At 54.8% G+C, this 13,721-nt stretch overlaps 2 protein-coding genes across 7 annotated transcripts in view; both read right to left on the bottom strand.

The window, feature by feature from the left end:
* LOC130530290 (dynein regulatory complex subunit 7-like) overlaps window positions 1-5,043 on the bottom strand; it is an 8,791-nt gene extending 3,748 nt beyond the window's left edge. For 3 of the 6 annotated variants that reach the window (XM_057041325.1, XM_057041324.1, XM_057041326.1), the window contains exons 1-12: window positions 4,571-4,830; window positions 3,896-4,490; window positions 3,150-3,288; window positions 2,958-3,083; window positions 2,641-2,835; window positions 2,365-2,490; window positions 1,393-1,611; window positions 1,111-1,248; window positions 680-749; window positions 447-575; window positions 247-375; window positions 1-178 (exon numbers count right to left, since the gene is read on the bottom strand). The exon at window positions 1-178 is cut by the window's left edge and continues 16 nt beyond it. In XM_057041325.1, the coding sequence (XP_056897305.1) occupies window positions 1-178; window positions 247-375; window positions 447-575; window positions 680-749; window positions 1,111-1,248; window positions 1,393-1,611; window positions 2,365-2,490; window positions 2,641-2,835; window positions 2,958-3,083; window positions 3,150-3,288; window positions 3,896-4,490; window positions 4,571-4,577 (2,051 nt within the window). In that variant the 5' untranslated portion in view covers window positions 4,578-4,830. Of the gene's footprint in view, window positions 179-246; window positions 376-446; window positions 576-679; window positions 750-1,110; window positions 1,249-1,392; window positions 1,612-2,364; window positions 2,491-2,640; window positions 2,836-2,957; window positions 3,084-3,149; window positions 3,289-3,895; window positions 4,491-4,570 lie in introns of all 6 variants that reach the window. The other 3 variants (XM_057041328.1, XM_057041327.1, XM_057041329.1) reach the window with 3 other exon arrangements.
* Window positions 5,044-5,160: 117 nt separating this feature from the next.
* Window positions 5,161-13,661, bottom strand: cdk16 (cyclin dependent kinase 16). Its single transcript, XM_057041361.1, has 17 exons — window positions 13,518-13,661; window positions 12,746-12,940; window positions 11,086-11,241; window positions 10,315-10,430; window positions 9,454-9,582; window positions 9,310-9,366; window positions 9,086-9,200; window positions 8,603-8,697; window positions 8,441-8,503; window positions 8,211-8,334; window positions 7,984-8,104; window positions 7,774-7,871; window positions 7,593-7,698; window positions 7,420-7,462; window positions 7,253-7,343; window positions 7,101-7,175; window positions 5,161-7,019 (listed from the first exon to the last, which is right to left on the bottom strand). The coding sequence occupies exons 2-17, from the start codon at window positions 12,867-12,869 to the stop codon at window positions 6,982-6,984; spliced, it is 1,551 nt and encodes a 516-aa protein (XP_056897341.1). The 5' UTR covers window positions 12,870-12,940; window positions 13,518-13,661; the 3' UTR covers window positions 5,161-6,981.
* Window positions 13,662-13,721: the final 60 nt, after the last annotated feature.

Here is a 13,721-nt window from a genome sequence, read left to right as displayed (position 1 = left end):
CGCCCATCAGAGAGCCCGTCTGGAACCAAGAAGCTGACGTGGCGGTAGTAGAGGGAGTCAAGGCGGCCCTCGAACGTCTCCGTCATTTCATGTCTTGACAACACTCTCCGCAGCAAGCTGTCTGCTCGGGCACTGCTGTTAAACTCCATCACATGCTCTCCATCCGAGGACCTGTGGACTGGGTCACACATGTCCCTCACTCAAACGTCCCCCGAGGACTCTTGGGCCCCTCTTATTGGCATTTACCCAAAAGGTGGAAAGGCCGTCCAGGCTGGAAGTGCTCGGTGGTGACACAGAGGACCTTGTTGAATTCTCTGTGCTCCAGATGGTCATTTCTGTCTCGATACCATTCCTTCACCAGCTCCACCTCAGTGCCTTCAACACACATATGGTCCAAAGAGGAAAAAGAGCCTCCACGTGTTTCTCCTGCACACAAGGACACTCACAGCTCAGGTCTTTGTACGTTGTCAGTCGGGTGAGCAGACCATCGGACTGCAGGTACAGAGCAAACTTCTCCAGCTTGGCTCTCCGGTAGAGTGTCACCTTCTTCCCCCCAGGATATCGGTGCTCCAGGTCTGAAATACAGAAAGCTCGGCCTCAACTAACAGCTAACTAGTTTGAGACAAACAGACAGGCACACGGGGTGACGGAGGACAGCCTCAGGTTGTGGTGGCAGTACCTTTCTGTGAGATTGAGATGCAACGGCTCCAGGACTGGGGCATCTGGAAAACCCTGGGGCTCAAGTCCGCCTTTAACCCAAACACAAACACAACAGTAACACAACCACCGGATGGATGGATGGATGGAAGGATGGATGGATGGATGGATGGATGATGGATGGAAGGATGGATGAATGGATGCGTGGATGGATGGATGGATGGATGGATGATGGAGGATGGATGGATGGATGGGTGGGTGGATGGATGGATGGGTGGATGATGGAAGGATGGTGGATGGAAGGATGGATGAATGGATGCGTGGATGAATGGATGGATGGAGGATGGATGGATGGATGGGTGGGTGGATGGATGGATGGATGGATGATGGATGGATGGATGATGGATATCCATGAACAATCCCATTTGGGTCTATTTTTAGATCAGGCCACACCTCCTGTTTCCTGCTCAGTTTTCCCAGGAACCGGTTCTTCTTCCTCTCCAAGACTTTCTCCTTCCATTGTTTTTTGCTGGACACTCCAGCCAAGACGGGTTCCCACTGGTCCAAATCTTCCAGGTCAAACTGTACGTCCTGCACACACACACACACACACACACAACACACACACACACACACACACACACACACACACACACACACACACACACACAGATGACCTCTGCTGTGAGCTCCAGGCTGTCCTGGGGTCGGTAGGTCTTGACCCTGTGAACTTACGGCACAGTCGCTGCAGCAGTCCTGCATGTTGACGTAGTAGTTGTAGTTGTCCCACACGCTCTCGATGCCCAGGAAGTTCGGGTCATCGGTGGAGTAGCTCCTCCCACTCAGAGCATCGATGAAGAGGTTCCCTTTTATGTCGCGGCTGCCTGACAACACCAGCACCCAGCAGTGGACCCGCACACCTCTCAGGGGGTCAACAGGTCGCTCTTCGACTTCCTGGAGTAGAATGAGGTCAAAGGTCATTGGGCTCTCTCATGCCCAACGACTCCTCCCTCTAAAGCCTCTCTGAGGTTTAGCACAGGAACATTGAGGAAATTGAAGTGTCTACCTGTAGCTTAGTTCCCATCCCAACCCCCTACCCATGGACTCAACCCTCACCCAGCCCCCTACCCATCCTGGACTCAACCCTGACCCAGGCTCACATGCTGAGTAGCTCATCCATGCCTTTACCTCCTCTAGACTGGACTACTGGAATGGGCTCTGCACAGGGGTTCCTGGGAAACACCTGCAGAAGCTGCAGTATATCCAGAACAGCACTGCCAGGGTCCTGATGACAGTCTGTATATATGAGCACAAAACCCTCATCTGCTCCCTTCCTGGACAAACGTCGCCCTACCTTCAGGACCTCGCCACTCACCAGTCGTCCACCTGTACTCTCAGGTCTACCTGGTCCTCCTCTGAGTTCCCAGCACAAAACTCAGCCCCCCCCCATCCAGCTGAGGGCCACAGGAGTCTGGACTCTTTTAAAGTGGTCAACAAAAACCTTTCTATGCTGTGTTGTTTTATCAGATTTGGAGCACTCGAACATCTTTAGTTGATAAGTGGGTGCGAAAATAATCTATTTTCATACAAATATTTGATTTTACAGTGTCTGTTGCAGTCAAGGTTGCCTTCAGGTATTTCACACAAACCCAGCCTGACCCCCAACAAGCGGGCCTTGAGGAGGACCAGCCTCACGTGGAGGATCACCTGTGGCTCCTGGGTGAGTGCAGCTTCTCTGTCCTTCTTCACATCCTGCTGCAGCAGATGGCGACTCTGCAGCTTCTTCTTTGGCTTCACTGTGTACTTGTTGTGCTGCGCCTGCGGCCTCACGTCCTGAGCAGCAAACACAAGAGGCAGAGCACAAGAACCTTTTCTCTGGTTCTGATGGAGGAACGTCACTGTCCTCGCCCAACTGTTGAATCGTGGTTAACTTTATCAGGTTTAAACCGCTAAACCAGGACTCCTGACCAGCCACACCAGTACCTTTTCACCCTTGTCCAGTAGGGGGCACTCCTGCTGGCTCAGGTCGCACTCACACAGCTCCCTGCTGGCGTAGCCGCTCACACAGAAGGCCTGGTAGTCAGCACCAATCAGCAAGCTGCACAGCAGCACCGCCGCCTCCAAACACGTGGCAGTTTGACTCCGCAGCACCGTGGAGGGTGAGAACAGCTGCTGGGGCTGGAGCAGCACACACACACACACACACACACACACACACACACACACACACACACACACACACAGAAGGAGGCATGAGGGTGGCCTGTAAAACAGACAGGACAAAAGTTATCCGTCCTCACCAGGTTCACTGGGGACTCCAGGGGCTTCAGGGACAGGAAGTCGGCCACAAAGGCAGCACAGCCCCTCCAGTGGTGGAGTTCAGGGTGCTCTGGTGCCGTGGGCCGGAGAGTGGTGGACACAAACTTCTGCAGATTACAGGACAACGTCAGACGGGTCAGAAGTCCGTTTGGGGGTGGAGGAACGGTGGGTACCTGAACTCCATTCTCATTTTCCAGGCACAGCAGCAGCAGTCTGCGTTGGGGGAACAAGTGGGAATACTGACGCTGGAAGTTGTTGGCGATCGCGACCATTCGAGCCTCAGAGGGAGAGTTGTGGAGTTCTGTGGTGACTCTGGAAGCACAAACATTCATGATCATCTTGGGTGGGCGGGCCAGGAAGGGGGCAGGTAGCTGGAGGGTCCCTCCTCACTGTGGTAATATGGTTAGAGGTGGTGCAGTGAGTTCCTGCAGGTCTGAAGGGCCCTACAAGATGCCTCCATCTAAACGCAGAGTTTCCTATAAGTACCGGCGCTCTCCCTCCCTCCGAGCGGCCTCTGCTGCTCGTCTGTCCCTCCCAGGGAGACGGGTCGCTCCTCTGTGGGTCTCCTTCAGGTTTCTTCTTCTCTCTACAAGGGTTTTAAGTTTTTCCTGACCCAGGTTGAGGGTCTAAGGACAGAGGAGGTCACAAGTGTGCAGCTTGCAAAGCCTCCAAGGCAACATCGTTTGTGATTTTGGGCTCTAAATACAATAAAGTTAATGTTAAACCCCCCAGTCTGGTGTCCCACAGCTCAGCTTCCCTTCGTTTTCACTCTGGAACCTGCAGCTGGATCATAAATCATGTCATCATCATCATCCTAAATGATTCCATCACCATAACGTTAGAATTCAACATGCCTCGTTAGCATAGCTTCTTTTCTCTTTAGCCTCTTGTCTGCAAGTGTGAGTGTGTGTGTGCTCACAGCAGAGCTTTGTGCTCCTCCTGCTGCTGTGATCCTCCTCTGCGCTCCTCCTGCTGCTGTGATCCTCCTCTGTGCTCCTCCTGCCCCTGTGATCCTCCTCTGTGCTCCTCCTGCCCCTGTGATCCTCCTCTGTGCTCCTCCTGCCGTTGTGATCCTCCTCTGTGCTCCTCCTGCCCCTGTGATCCTCCTCTGCGCTCCTCCTGCCCCTGTGATCCTCCTCTGTGCTCCTCCTGCTGCTGTGATCCTCCTCTGTGCTCCTCCTGCCCCTGTGATCCTCCTCTGTGCTCCTCCTGCCGTTGTGATCCTCCTCTGTGCTCCTCCTGCCCCTGTGATCCTCCTCTGCGCTCCTCCTGCCCCTGTGATCCTCCTCTGCGCTCCTCCTGCCCCTGTGATCCTCCTCTGTGCTCCTCCTGCTGCTGTGCTCCTCCTCTGTGCTCCTCCTGCTGCTGTGCTCCTCCTCTGTGCTCCTCCTGCCCCTGTGATCCTCCTCTGTGCTCCTCCTGCCCCTGTGATCCTCCTCTGCGCTCCTCCTGCCCCTGTGATCCTCCTCTGTGCTCCTCCTGCTGCTGTGATCCTCCTCTGTGCTCCTCCATGTCTGCAACATAAATACACTCTTCTTTATTCACACTCATCTCGCGGTTGGCTTTTCTGTGTGTGAGCAGGTGATTTAGTCACCTGTCATTTTCCATCATCCCGTTCACCTGAGTGCGTTTCTCCTGTGTGACCACTTTATCCCTGCTCGTTAATGCTCTTTAGATCAAACAGTTTAATGCGTCCTCACTGCACGGTCACGTGTTAATCACATGATGATGAGCTAAACAGATTATGTGGAATGTGAAATATGTCTGGAGTCTGCGCGCGACACGCTGGAACTTTTTAATTTTAGCTTCCCCCAAACATCGGTAAGTCTTCCGACTTTGTGACTCACCTTTTTCTTTCTCGCCTATACGCAAAAGACACTTGAGGATTTTCAACTCGGGTCTCCGCCGCAACCAAACATTCCGTCGTAGCCATAGAAACAGCGGCGCGCGATGATGTCACGGGGCAGACGCCGCCCACAAGCGGAGGGCGAATCTCGGATGGTTTAACTGGGAGGGCGGAACTTCCAGTTAGCCAAAACACCATCACGTTTATCCGAGTGTCCATGTGTGGCTGTTGGAACCCAACTGGTGCTGAGACGCACCTGCTCCCGTCAGTAACCAAGGTCCTCCAGCTCATTTCTGAGCTGCTTCCTCCTCAAACACACAACAAAAGCACCCAAAGAGTGCTAAATAAAGAGCTTTAATGTGTCTTTCTATACTGTAAATATATCCAGAATACATGTAGTAAAGAGCATCGTACACAGGAAGAGAATACGCTTGGCTCGCCATACGTGGAGCCAGAGTTCAAGTACGCAGCTCAGTTATAGCATCAGATACGTCGCAGTGCTTTCTTGGCAGATGGAAGAAGGTTCGAAGCATAGAGAGCATAGAAGTTATCTGGAAGAATCTCATCATGCGGCGCTTTATATTGCAGACGACTTTGGTATGATGGCGGCAGAGAACAGCGGATCCGTGGAAACCAGGACCCGGATCGGCCACCTTCTCCTCTGGGATCCAGGAGCTGCAGACTGGTGGGTGCAAAACGGGCCGAACGGAACCAGATTTCAATACCAACAGAAGCTGTGGGGGATGAACATTCGGTGCTGGCTTGAAACCGGCTGTTGGCTCGTGGAGCGTCTGCTGGATCTGGTCTCGGCTGAGAGACGCAGACGGTCAGAGGACAGACGCAGGTGAGCCCCCGATGTGGCAGATGAAGGATTATGTCTAAGAACTGTACACAAGGTTACTGTAAACTACTGAGCACGTTTACATTCAACAGTCAGGCCACGTTGTCGTGGCAACCTGGAGGCCTCCGTCCTGGACCTGCAGCCGTCCCCGCCTGCGTTGCCCCGCGACTGGTCACTTCCTGGGGACAACAACCTCCCCAGAAACGCTCCGGCCTCTCTCTCTTCACATCAACGCTTCTTCACAGCTAGAAAAATCTAAATTCACATTAGCAACAACATCAAACACAAAAAATCATTCATGTTTCTGAAAGTCCTAAAAGAAGTGGGAGGGAGGCAAAGCTCCGGCGTGCCCCCCCCGTCCCGGGTCTTGGACCTGAAGGGTCGCCTTCCTCGCGTGTCCTCGTGCTCCGGCTCCCTCAACAAAGACTAAAAATAAAAGCACGAATCCTCTTTAAACGATCACAAACCAAGAAAAGCCCCCGAGGATCTACACAACACATAAATAGGACCGGATTCTAGCACGCCGGCGTGGGGGCGGCGTAGGGGAGGGATGAGCGGGGCCCAGACACCCGAAGAGCAGCTGCAGGTGTTACTCAGCTCTGGCGACCTCTCAGCCGTCCCGTCGTCGCCCTCATGCCGGCGCCGACCACGGCCCGGATGTTATTCTGTCCCGGCTCGGCCCCCAGAGTCCCCATCGGGCCCGGCGTTGTTTCCAGAACAACAAAGCTGCACAGAATTCCACATTTTGCAGGATTTTGGAGCGTCGAAAATACGATGTTTATGAGTCAATGGAAGACAATTCACTCCAACACCTGGTGCGACCTGTGGGTGGCGCCGCGCAGCCGCCGTGATTATTGCCTTGCCTGTCCTCCTGGAAACAGCTGGGAACAGCTGGAAACAGCTGCGGTGACTGAGGGCTTCAGATTCTCTTTCCTTCTACGTTTAAGTCGTTTTGATCAGGTGTGACAGCTGCACTGGCTCCGCCTCCAACATGTCACATGTGCAAACTCCTCCGATGGCAGCAGCAAAGACGTTCCCTTTGTTAACGAGGTGGTGAAGTGAAGATGCCCCCCCCCACCCCCCGCCCACGCTGACGTCGGCCGAGCCAGCCTCCCCGTGTCTCCCTGAGGGCCGGTCTTGTGACTGCCGCCAGTCCCAGGTGGCGTCTAAGTGGACAAAGGTGAGAAGAGGAGGCCGCTCCTCTGTGATGACGACCTCCAGGATGGGGGTCAGGAGAAGCAGACTCCGCCTCCAGAGGACAGGCAGCAGTCTGGGCCCACGTGATGAGGTCATGATTAACACCCGCCTCGCGATGATGTCAGAAGAGCAGGCTCCGCCTCCTGGAAGGACTGTTAGCTGAAGAGAAGCAGGACAAGGTGTCGTTATTCCGGGCCGATCCGACAGCGCGGCAGCTTCAAATGAGAAGGGAAGGGTCACCTGGGTCAGCGGACACCGTCGGTCTCACCGCTTCTCTCTCCAGCTGAATCTCCGGCAGACTGAAGATGGACGTGGCTGAAAAGACAACGGGCGAGATGGTGACGCCACCGCGCACGTGGCTCAAAGAGCAGGGAAACATGCTGCGCTCTTACTGTCGGGAAGCGTCTTCACTCTCCTCCCGAGGTTCCCGAAATAACAGTGAGACATGGACTCTTCTGCTGAGACTCTCTTCTTCCCCTCAAACTGCGGGTTCAAAAGTCAACGTATGGGTTTACATGGAAAACATCGGAACCACGTCGGAATCCTGGCGTTCACTGACCTGCAGGAATTTTGATAACAGATCCACTCCTTCGCTGCTCAGCCTGAACAAAAGACACACAGCAGCGCCGTTAGTGAACGCTAGCAGACCCGAGAGAATCGTGAGCCAACCTTTGACCTCTGCAGCGTTACAGCGCCATAGAGGCTGTGTGGTGGAGGGTGGTACTGCGCTACCTGGGCGTGTGGTTACTCAGTTTGTCGGCTCTGTACTGAGGGTAGTTGTAGGCCACAAACTCCTCATTAGAGCTGATCCCAGGCCAGGTGTGCTCCGTGGGTGTTCCTGAGCACACAGAACATGCACCAGTAAGGACGACGGCGTTCCCTCTCAGTGAGGATGAACCTGACTGCTTCTCACCCAGCAGCTTGAAGATAAAATGAAGCTCCTCTTCCACCGTAGAACCAGGAAAGAGAGGCCGACCCGTCACCATCTCATAGAAGATACATCCAACACCCCTTCAAACATGACGGCAGAGACAGGGACAGGGACAGAGACAGGGACAGGGATAGGACAGCTCGTTGAAGGGTTCCACACAAGAGGCCCGGAGGTTCTTTCAGCAATACTGACCACATGTCGATGTGAGTGGAGTAGTCTGTGCTGCCCAGCAGGATGTCCGGCGGTCGGTACCACAGCGTCACCACCTCGTTGGAGTATGTTTTGGTTGGGATGGACTTTGCTCGGGCCAGGCCTGAAACACACGTTGAAGTGTTGTGGTCTGCAAGGCTCAACCCTCCACGTGTGAAGCTAATTACAGCAAAAAGTGGCTCCGTTCACCGACGGGGGTCCAAACCCACCAAAGTCGGCCAGTTTGAGCTCTCCTCGCTCGTTGATCAGCAGGTTCTGGGGCTTCAGGTCCCGGTGGAGAACTTTCCTCCGATGACAGTACGACAAACCGCGAAGCAGCTGGAAGAGAAAGAGCTGCAGAGAGAAGACCATCTGGGTCAGAACCAGAAGTATGTGTAACAGTGTGGTGGCCTTCAACTGATTGTGGTCGCCATGACGACTGAATGGAGGCAGGTCTCACTTTGACGTTGTGAACGTTGATGAGGTTCCCACAGTCATCCAGGTACTGTTTCAGATCTTTGTCCTGGAACAAAAACCGTCCTCAGATCCATACACCAAATAACAAGAGCGTGTGTGTGAGTGTGAGTGTGTAAGTGTGCGTGTGTATGTGTGTGCGTCTCACCAGATACTCAAACACCAGTGTGAGGGATTTCTGTGTGTGGATGATGTCATGAAGAGTAACAATGTTGGCATGTTTTAAATCCTTCAGCAGCGACACTGAGGGGAGGAAACACAACAATAAGCAGAAGCACGCGTAGACAAACACACACACACGCACGCGCACACACACCCATCCATGAGACCTGTGGCCCCACCTGAACCTGCTCTCATCTGAGCGGCTGCAAACCTGATTGATGCTTTCCACTGATGCTAAATCTGAGCTCTACACAGGAGGAAGAGGAGGAGGAAGAGAACGAGGAGGAGAAGGAGGAAGAGGGGGAGGAGGAAGAGCAGGAGGAGCAGGAGGAAGAGGAGGAGGAGCAGCAGCAGGAGGAGGAGCAGAATGAGGAGGATGAGGACCAGGAGGAGGAAGAAGAGGATCAGGAGGAGGATGAAGAGCAGGAGGAGGAGGAGGATGAAGGCCAACGTGTGGTCATGGCTATACCTTCTCTGATGGCTGTACACGGAGCTCCTTCCTCGTGTTCAAGGCGAATTTCCTTCAGAGCTACAAGGTTATCGGTCAGCTTACTGCGACCTTTATACACTGTAGCGTAGGTCCCCTACAGACAGACAGGTAGCCAGGGACAGGGATACAGACAGACAGACAGGAAAAGCAGCCAGTCAGAACAGTCAGACCACCAAGTGAGAAGTGAACAGGTTGACCTTCACCTCTCCCAGTTTGTCCAGTTTGATGTACGTCTCCAGTTTGCCAAAACCAATTTCTGACTGCAGATAAACAGACAGGCAGAGTTAAAGGACAATAGGCAACAAATGTCCAACTGAACAAAGTCCAACAGAAACAGACGGACACACCAGCGACACTCTGTGAAGACGCCTGCTGATTGGCTGCTCGAAAAGAGACGGACCAATCACGTTGAACTTCTCCAGGTAACCGTCTGGGAGGCGGATGTCAGCCGGGAGAGACAGACGTTTGTTAATGTCCTGAAAGACAAGAGCAGAGCTGCTGACAGGGCCTGGGTCCATGAGGGCCAAGAGGTCCATGAGGGCCACGAGGACCATGAGGTCCATGAGGTCCATTAGGGCCATGAGGTCCATGAGGGCCAAGAGGTCCATGAGGACCATGAGGGCCATGAGGACCATGAGGGCCATGAAGACCATGAGGTCCATGAGGACCATGAAGACCATTAGGTCCATGAAGACCATGAGGTCCATGAAGACCATGAGGTCCATGAGGACCTTGAGTTCCATGAGGACAAGGTTTAGCACCAGAAGCAACACACAGGACGAGAACTGAAATGTTGTCATGGAAACAGCCTCCTCGGTCTGCTCCTCCCAAACCCCCTGCAGGTTGGATCCAGAGCAGTGAAACCAGAAAACTGAACGGGAACCTTGAGGTTCACCACCGGGTCTGGGGCTAGACCTGCAGCACGACTTGGACAGGTGTGACACAATCTGCAAACGTGTGGAGAGCTTCAAACATGAATGGTGGCGAGGGTCTCCATGGCAACACTGCCTCCCCACGTGGGGGCGCTTCTACCACAGCAAAAGACTTCCTGTGTCTTTGAACTGCGCACGTGCATGTGCATGTGTACGGCTGTGCCCACACTAGAATCCTGAGTCCAGAGGGGTCAAATACAGCTTCACAACACACGAGTGTGTCTGTGTGTGTGTGTGTGTGTGTGTGTATGTGTGTGAGTGTGTATGTGTGTGTACCTCAGTAGAGATCTTCTTGTTCCTCAGCCTCACTTTCACTGGACTCTGAACACCATCTGAGGATGGAGGGTCACTCTCTCCGTCCGAACTCATCTTCACATCCTCGTGGACGATTTCTGGACACACAAACACACACAGTTACACACAGAAAGCAAAGGTATTAACACAGCATGTAGAAGCAGCGTAGCATTAGCATTAGCAGGGCTGTGGTGCTGCGGCAATGATGCTGCTGTCGTGCTGCTGCTGTATTACTGGTGCTGTGGTGCTGCTGTAGTGTTGGTGCTGCTGTGCTGCTGCTGTGGTGCTGCTGCTGTGGTGCTGCTGTAGTGTTGGTGCTGCTGCGGTAATGCTGCTGCTGTGGTGCTGTGTAGTGTTGGTGCTGCTGTGTGCTGCTGTGGTGCTGCTGCTGTGGTGCTGCTGTGTGGTGCTGCTGTGTGCTGCTGTAGTGTTGGTGCTGCTGCTGTGGTGCTGCTGTGGTGCTGTGTAGTGTTGGTGCTGCTGCTGTGGTGCTGTGTAGTGTTGGTGCTGCTGCTGTGGTGCTGCTGTAGTGTTGGTGCTGCTGTGTGGTGCTGCTGTGTGCTGCTGTGGTGCTGCTGTGGTGCTGCTGTAGTGTTGGTGCTGCTGCTGTGGTGCTGCTGTGGTGCTGCTGTGGTGCTGCTGTGTGCTGCTGTGGTGCTGCTGTGGTGCTGCTGTGGTGCTGTGTAGTGTTGGTGCTGCTGCTGCTGTGGTGCTGCTGTAGTGTTGGTGCTGCTGCTGTGGTGCTGCCAGTACCCAGGCGTGCCGTGTGGTTCAGGTAGGAGCTCAGGCTGCGTCCCAGGCTGCGAGGTTTCCTCAGAGAGCTGCCGTACGACTGCAGGAGGGACTGAACCGACGAGGAGGAGCCTCGAACCTTCATCCCCCCAGAAGAACCACGAACAGAGACCACCTCTGGGGGGAGAGCAGAGGGTCAGAGGTCAGGGAGGTAAAGGAGGTCAGAGGTCAAGGAGGTAAAGGAGGTCAGAGGTCAAGGAGGTAAAGGAGGGAACAGTGCAGAAATGATAGAAACATGAAAGAAAGGAGGATGAAACGGTGAGAAAGAAGAAATGGATGAAGGGCAAAGATAATAATAGATGAGATACAAGAAGATGGAGGGATGGAGGTATGATGGAGGGATGGAGGGGAGATGGAGGGAGATGGAGGGATGGTGAAGAAATGGAGGGATGGAGGGATGGAGAGGAGATGGAGGGATGGTAGGATGGAGGGGTGCAGAGGAGATGGAGGGATGGGGAATGGAGGGATGGAGAGGAGATGGAGGAATGGTGGATGGGAGATGGAGGGATGGGGAGATGGAGGGGAGATGGAGGGATGGAGAGGAGATGGAGGGATGGAAGATGGAGGGATGGGGGATGGAGGGGAGATGGAGGGATGGTGAAGAGATGGAGGGATGGGGGATAGAGGGATGGAGAAGAGATGGAGAGATGAGGGAGATGGAGGGATGGAGGGATGGGGGGATGGAGGGGAGATGGAGGGAGATGGAGGGATGGAGAAGAGATGGAGGGATGGAGGGATGGAGAAGAGATGGGGGGATGGAGGGATGGAGAAGAGATGGAGAAATGGATGGGAGATGGAGAGGAGATGGAGGGATGGGGAATGGAGGGATGGAGAGGAGATGGAGGGATGAGGGAGATGGAGGGGAGATGGAGGGATGATGGAGGGGAGATGGAGGGATGGGGAGATGGAAGGATGGAGGAGATGGAGGGATGGAGAGGAGATGGAGGGATGGAGGGATGGAGAGGAGATGGAGGGATGGGGAGATGGAGGGGAGATAGAGGGATGGAGGGGAGATGGAGGGATGGAGAGGAGTTGGGGGATGGAGGGGAGTAGAGGGATGGAGAAGAGATGGAGAGATGATGGAGGGATAGAGGGGAGATGGAGGGATAGAGAGGAGATGGAGGGATGATGGAGGGGAGATGGAGGGATGGGGAGATGGAGGGATGGGGGAGATAGAGGGATGGAGGGGAGATGGAGGGATGGGGAGATGGAGGGATGGGGAGATGGAGGGATGGAGGGGAGATGGAGGGATGGAGAAGAGTCGGAGGGATGGGGAGATGGAGGGATGAGGGAGATGGAGGGATGGAGGGGAGATGGAGGGATAGAGGGGAGATGGAGGGGAGATGGAGGGATGGGGAGATGGAGGGATGGAGGGGAGATGGAGGGATGGAGGGGAGATGGAGGGATGGAGAGGAGTTGGAGGGAAGGAGGGATGGGGGATGGAGGGATGGGGGGTGGAGGGATGATGGGATGGAGGGATGATGGATGCAGACAGAAGGGGGGACGACAGGGACAGTGACACAACAGAACTCCAAACACTCAGGTGTGTTCCAAGTTACACGTTACTTACTAACCCAACCCTCACAGAGTTAGTCTGCGTACAGGAGTACAGGTGTGTTACCTGAGTCACTGTGTGATGTCACTTCCGGGTTGATGGCGTCATTCAGCATCCTGTCCCCTCCCCCGGCCCCTCCCCTCCCTAAGGTGAGGGACAGCTGTCGTTTGATCTTCCTCATCCTCTCCATCAGCGGGGGGCGGGAGGGCGGGGGAGGGTGTGACGCGGAGGGGGGCGGGGCTGCCAGTCTGGAGACCGCACCTGGGCAGGTAGAGCAGAGAGCACGTGATGGTCAAAGTGTTGTGGCGTTGAAGCAAGTGGTGCAGGTTCAACTCCCGGCCTGGGGTCGACACACAGATGCTCCTCACTGGTCACACCAGCAGCGTAATTACATCCTTATTACGCAGCCATGCCTTTATAAACATGTAGTTATCATTTACTAGCATTAGGACTCGCCAAAGAAGCTCCAAAGGCTCGAGATTATCGGGCTAATACCCCAATAAGAGCTTCTTTACCTGACGGCTAACAGGCTAAGGCTGGACGGACGGACAGGTAATCTACCTGCCGCTAACACCTGACGGGCGGACGGACGGACAGCCGGGTTATCGATCTGCCGCGGCGGTCTGTGGGACCCCCATCGCGTCACCCTGGACCTGCTGTGTGTAGCAGCTAGCAGCTAACGTTTTGTGGCGGCTCCGAGAGCCGCGGTCCCGTCTACGTCCCTGCGGCCGTGAGCGCAGGCCGGGCTCCGTCTACGTCCTGAGCAGCCGCGGAGGCGGAGCGGGCTCTTCTGTCGAGCTGCGCACCTCGACAGACCGTCAGGAAACCTTTGCCTTACCGGGAGGAAGCGTCCCGGTCCGTCCCGGGTTATCTCTGGCTCGGTTCAGTCTGACACAGTGCCCGAACCTTCGGGCTCCCAGTAATCCGCAGCCATGTTGCTGCTCCGATCAGCTCCGCTCCTCCGGCACGTCCCGGCAGAGACACACGGCACCCGCCGTGACGTCACACGGCGACGCCTTTGGATTCCTCCCCACTCCGGTAC

This window comes from Takifugu flavidus, chromosome 8 (assembly GCF_003711565.1).
Source record: "Takifugu flavidus isolate HTHZ2018 chromosome 8, ASM371156v2, whole genome shotgun sequence".
In the NCBI taxonomy this organism is placed as follows: Eukaryota; Metazoa; Chordata; class Actinopteri; order Tetraodontiformes; family Tetraodontidae; genus Takifugu; species Takifugu flavidus.
The sequence above is the reverse complement of the archived record's forward strand: the minus strand, read 5'-3'. Positions and strand labels throughout refer to the sequence as shown.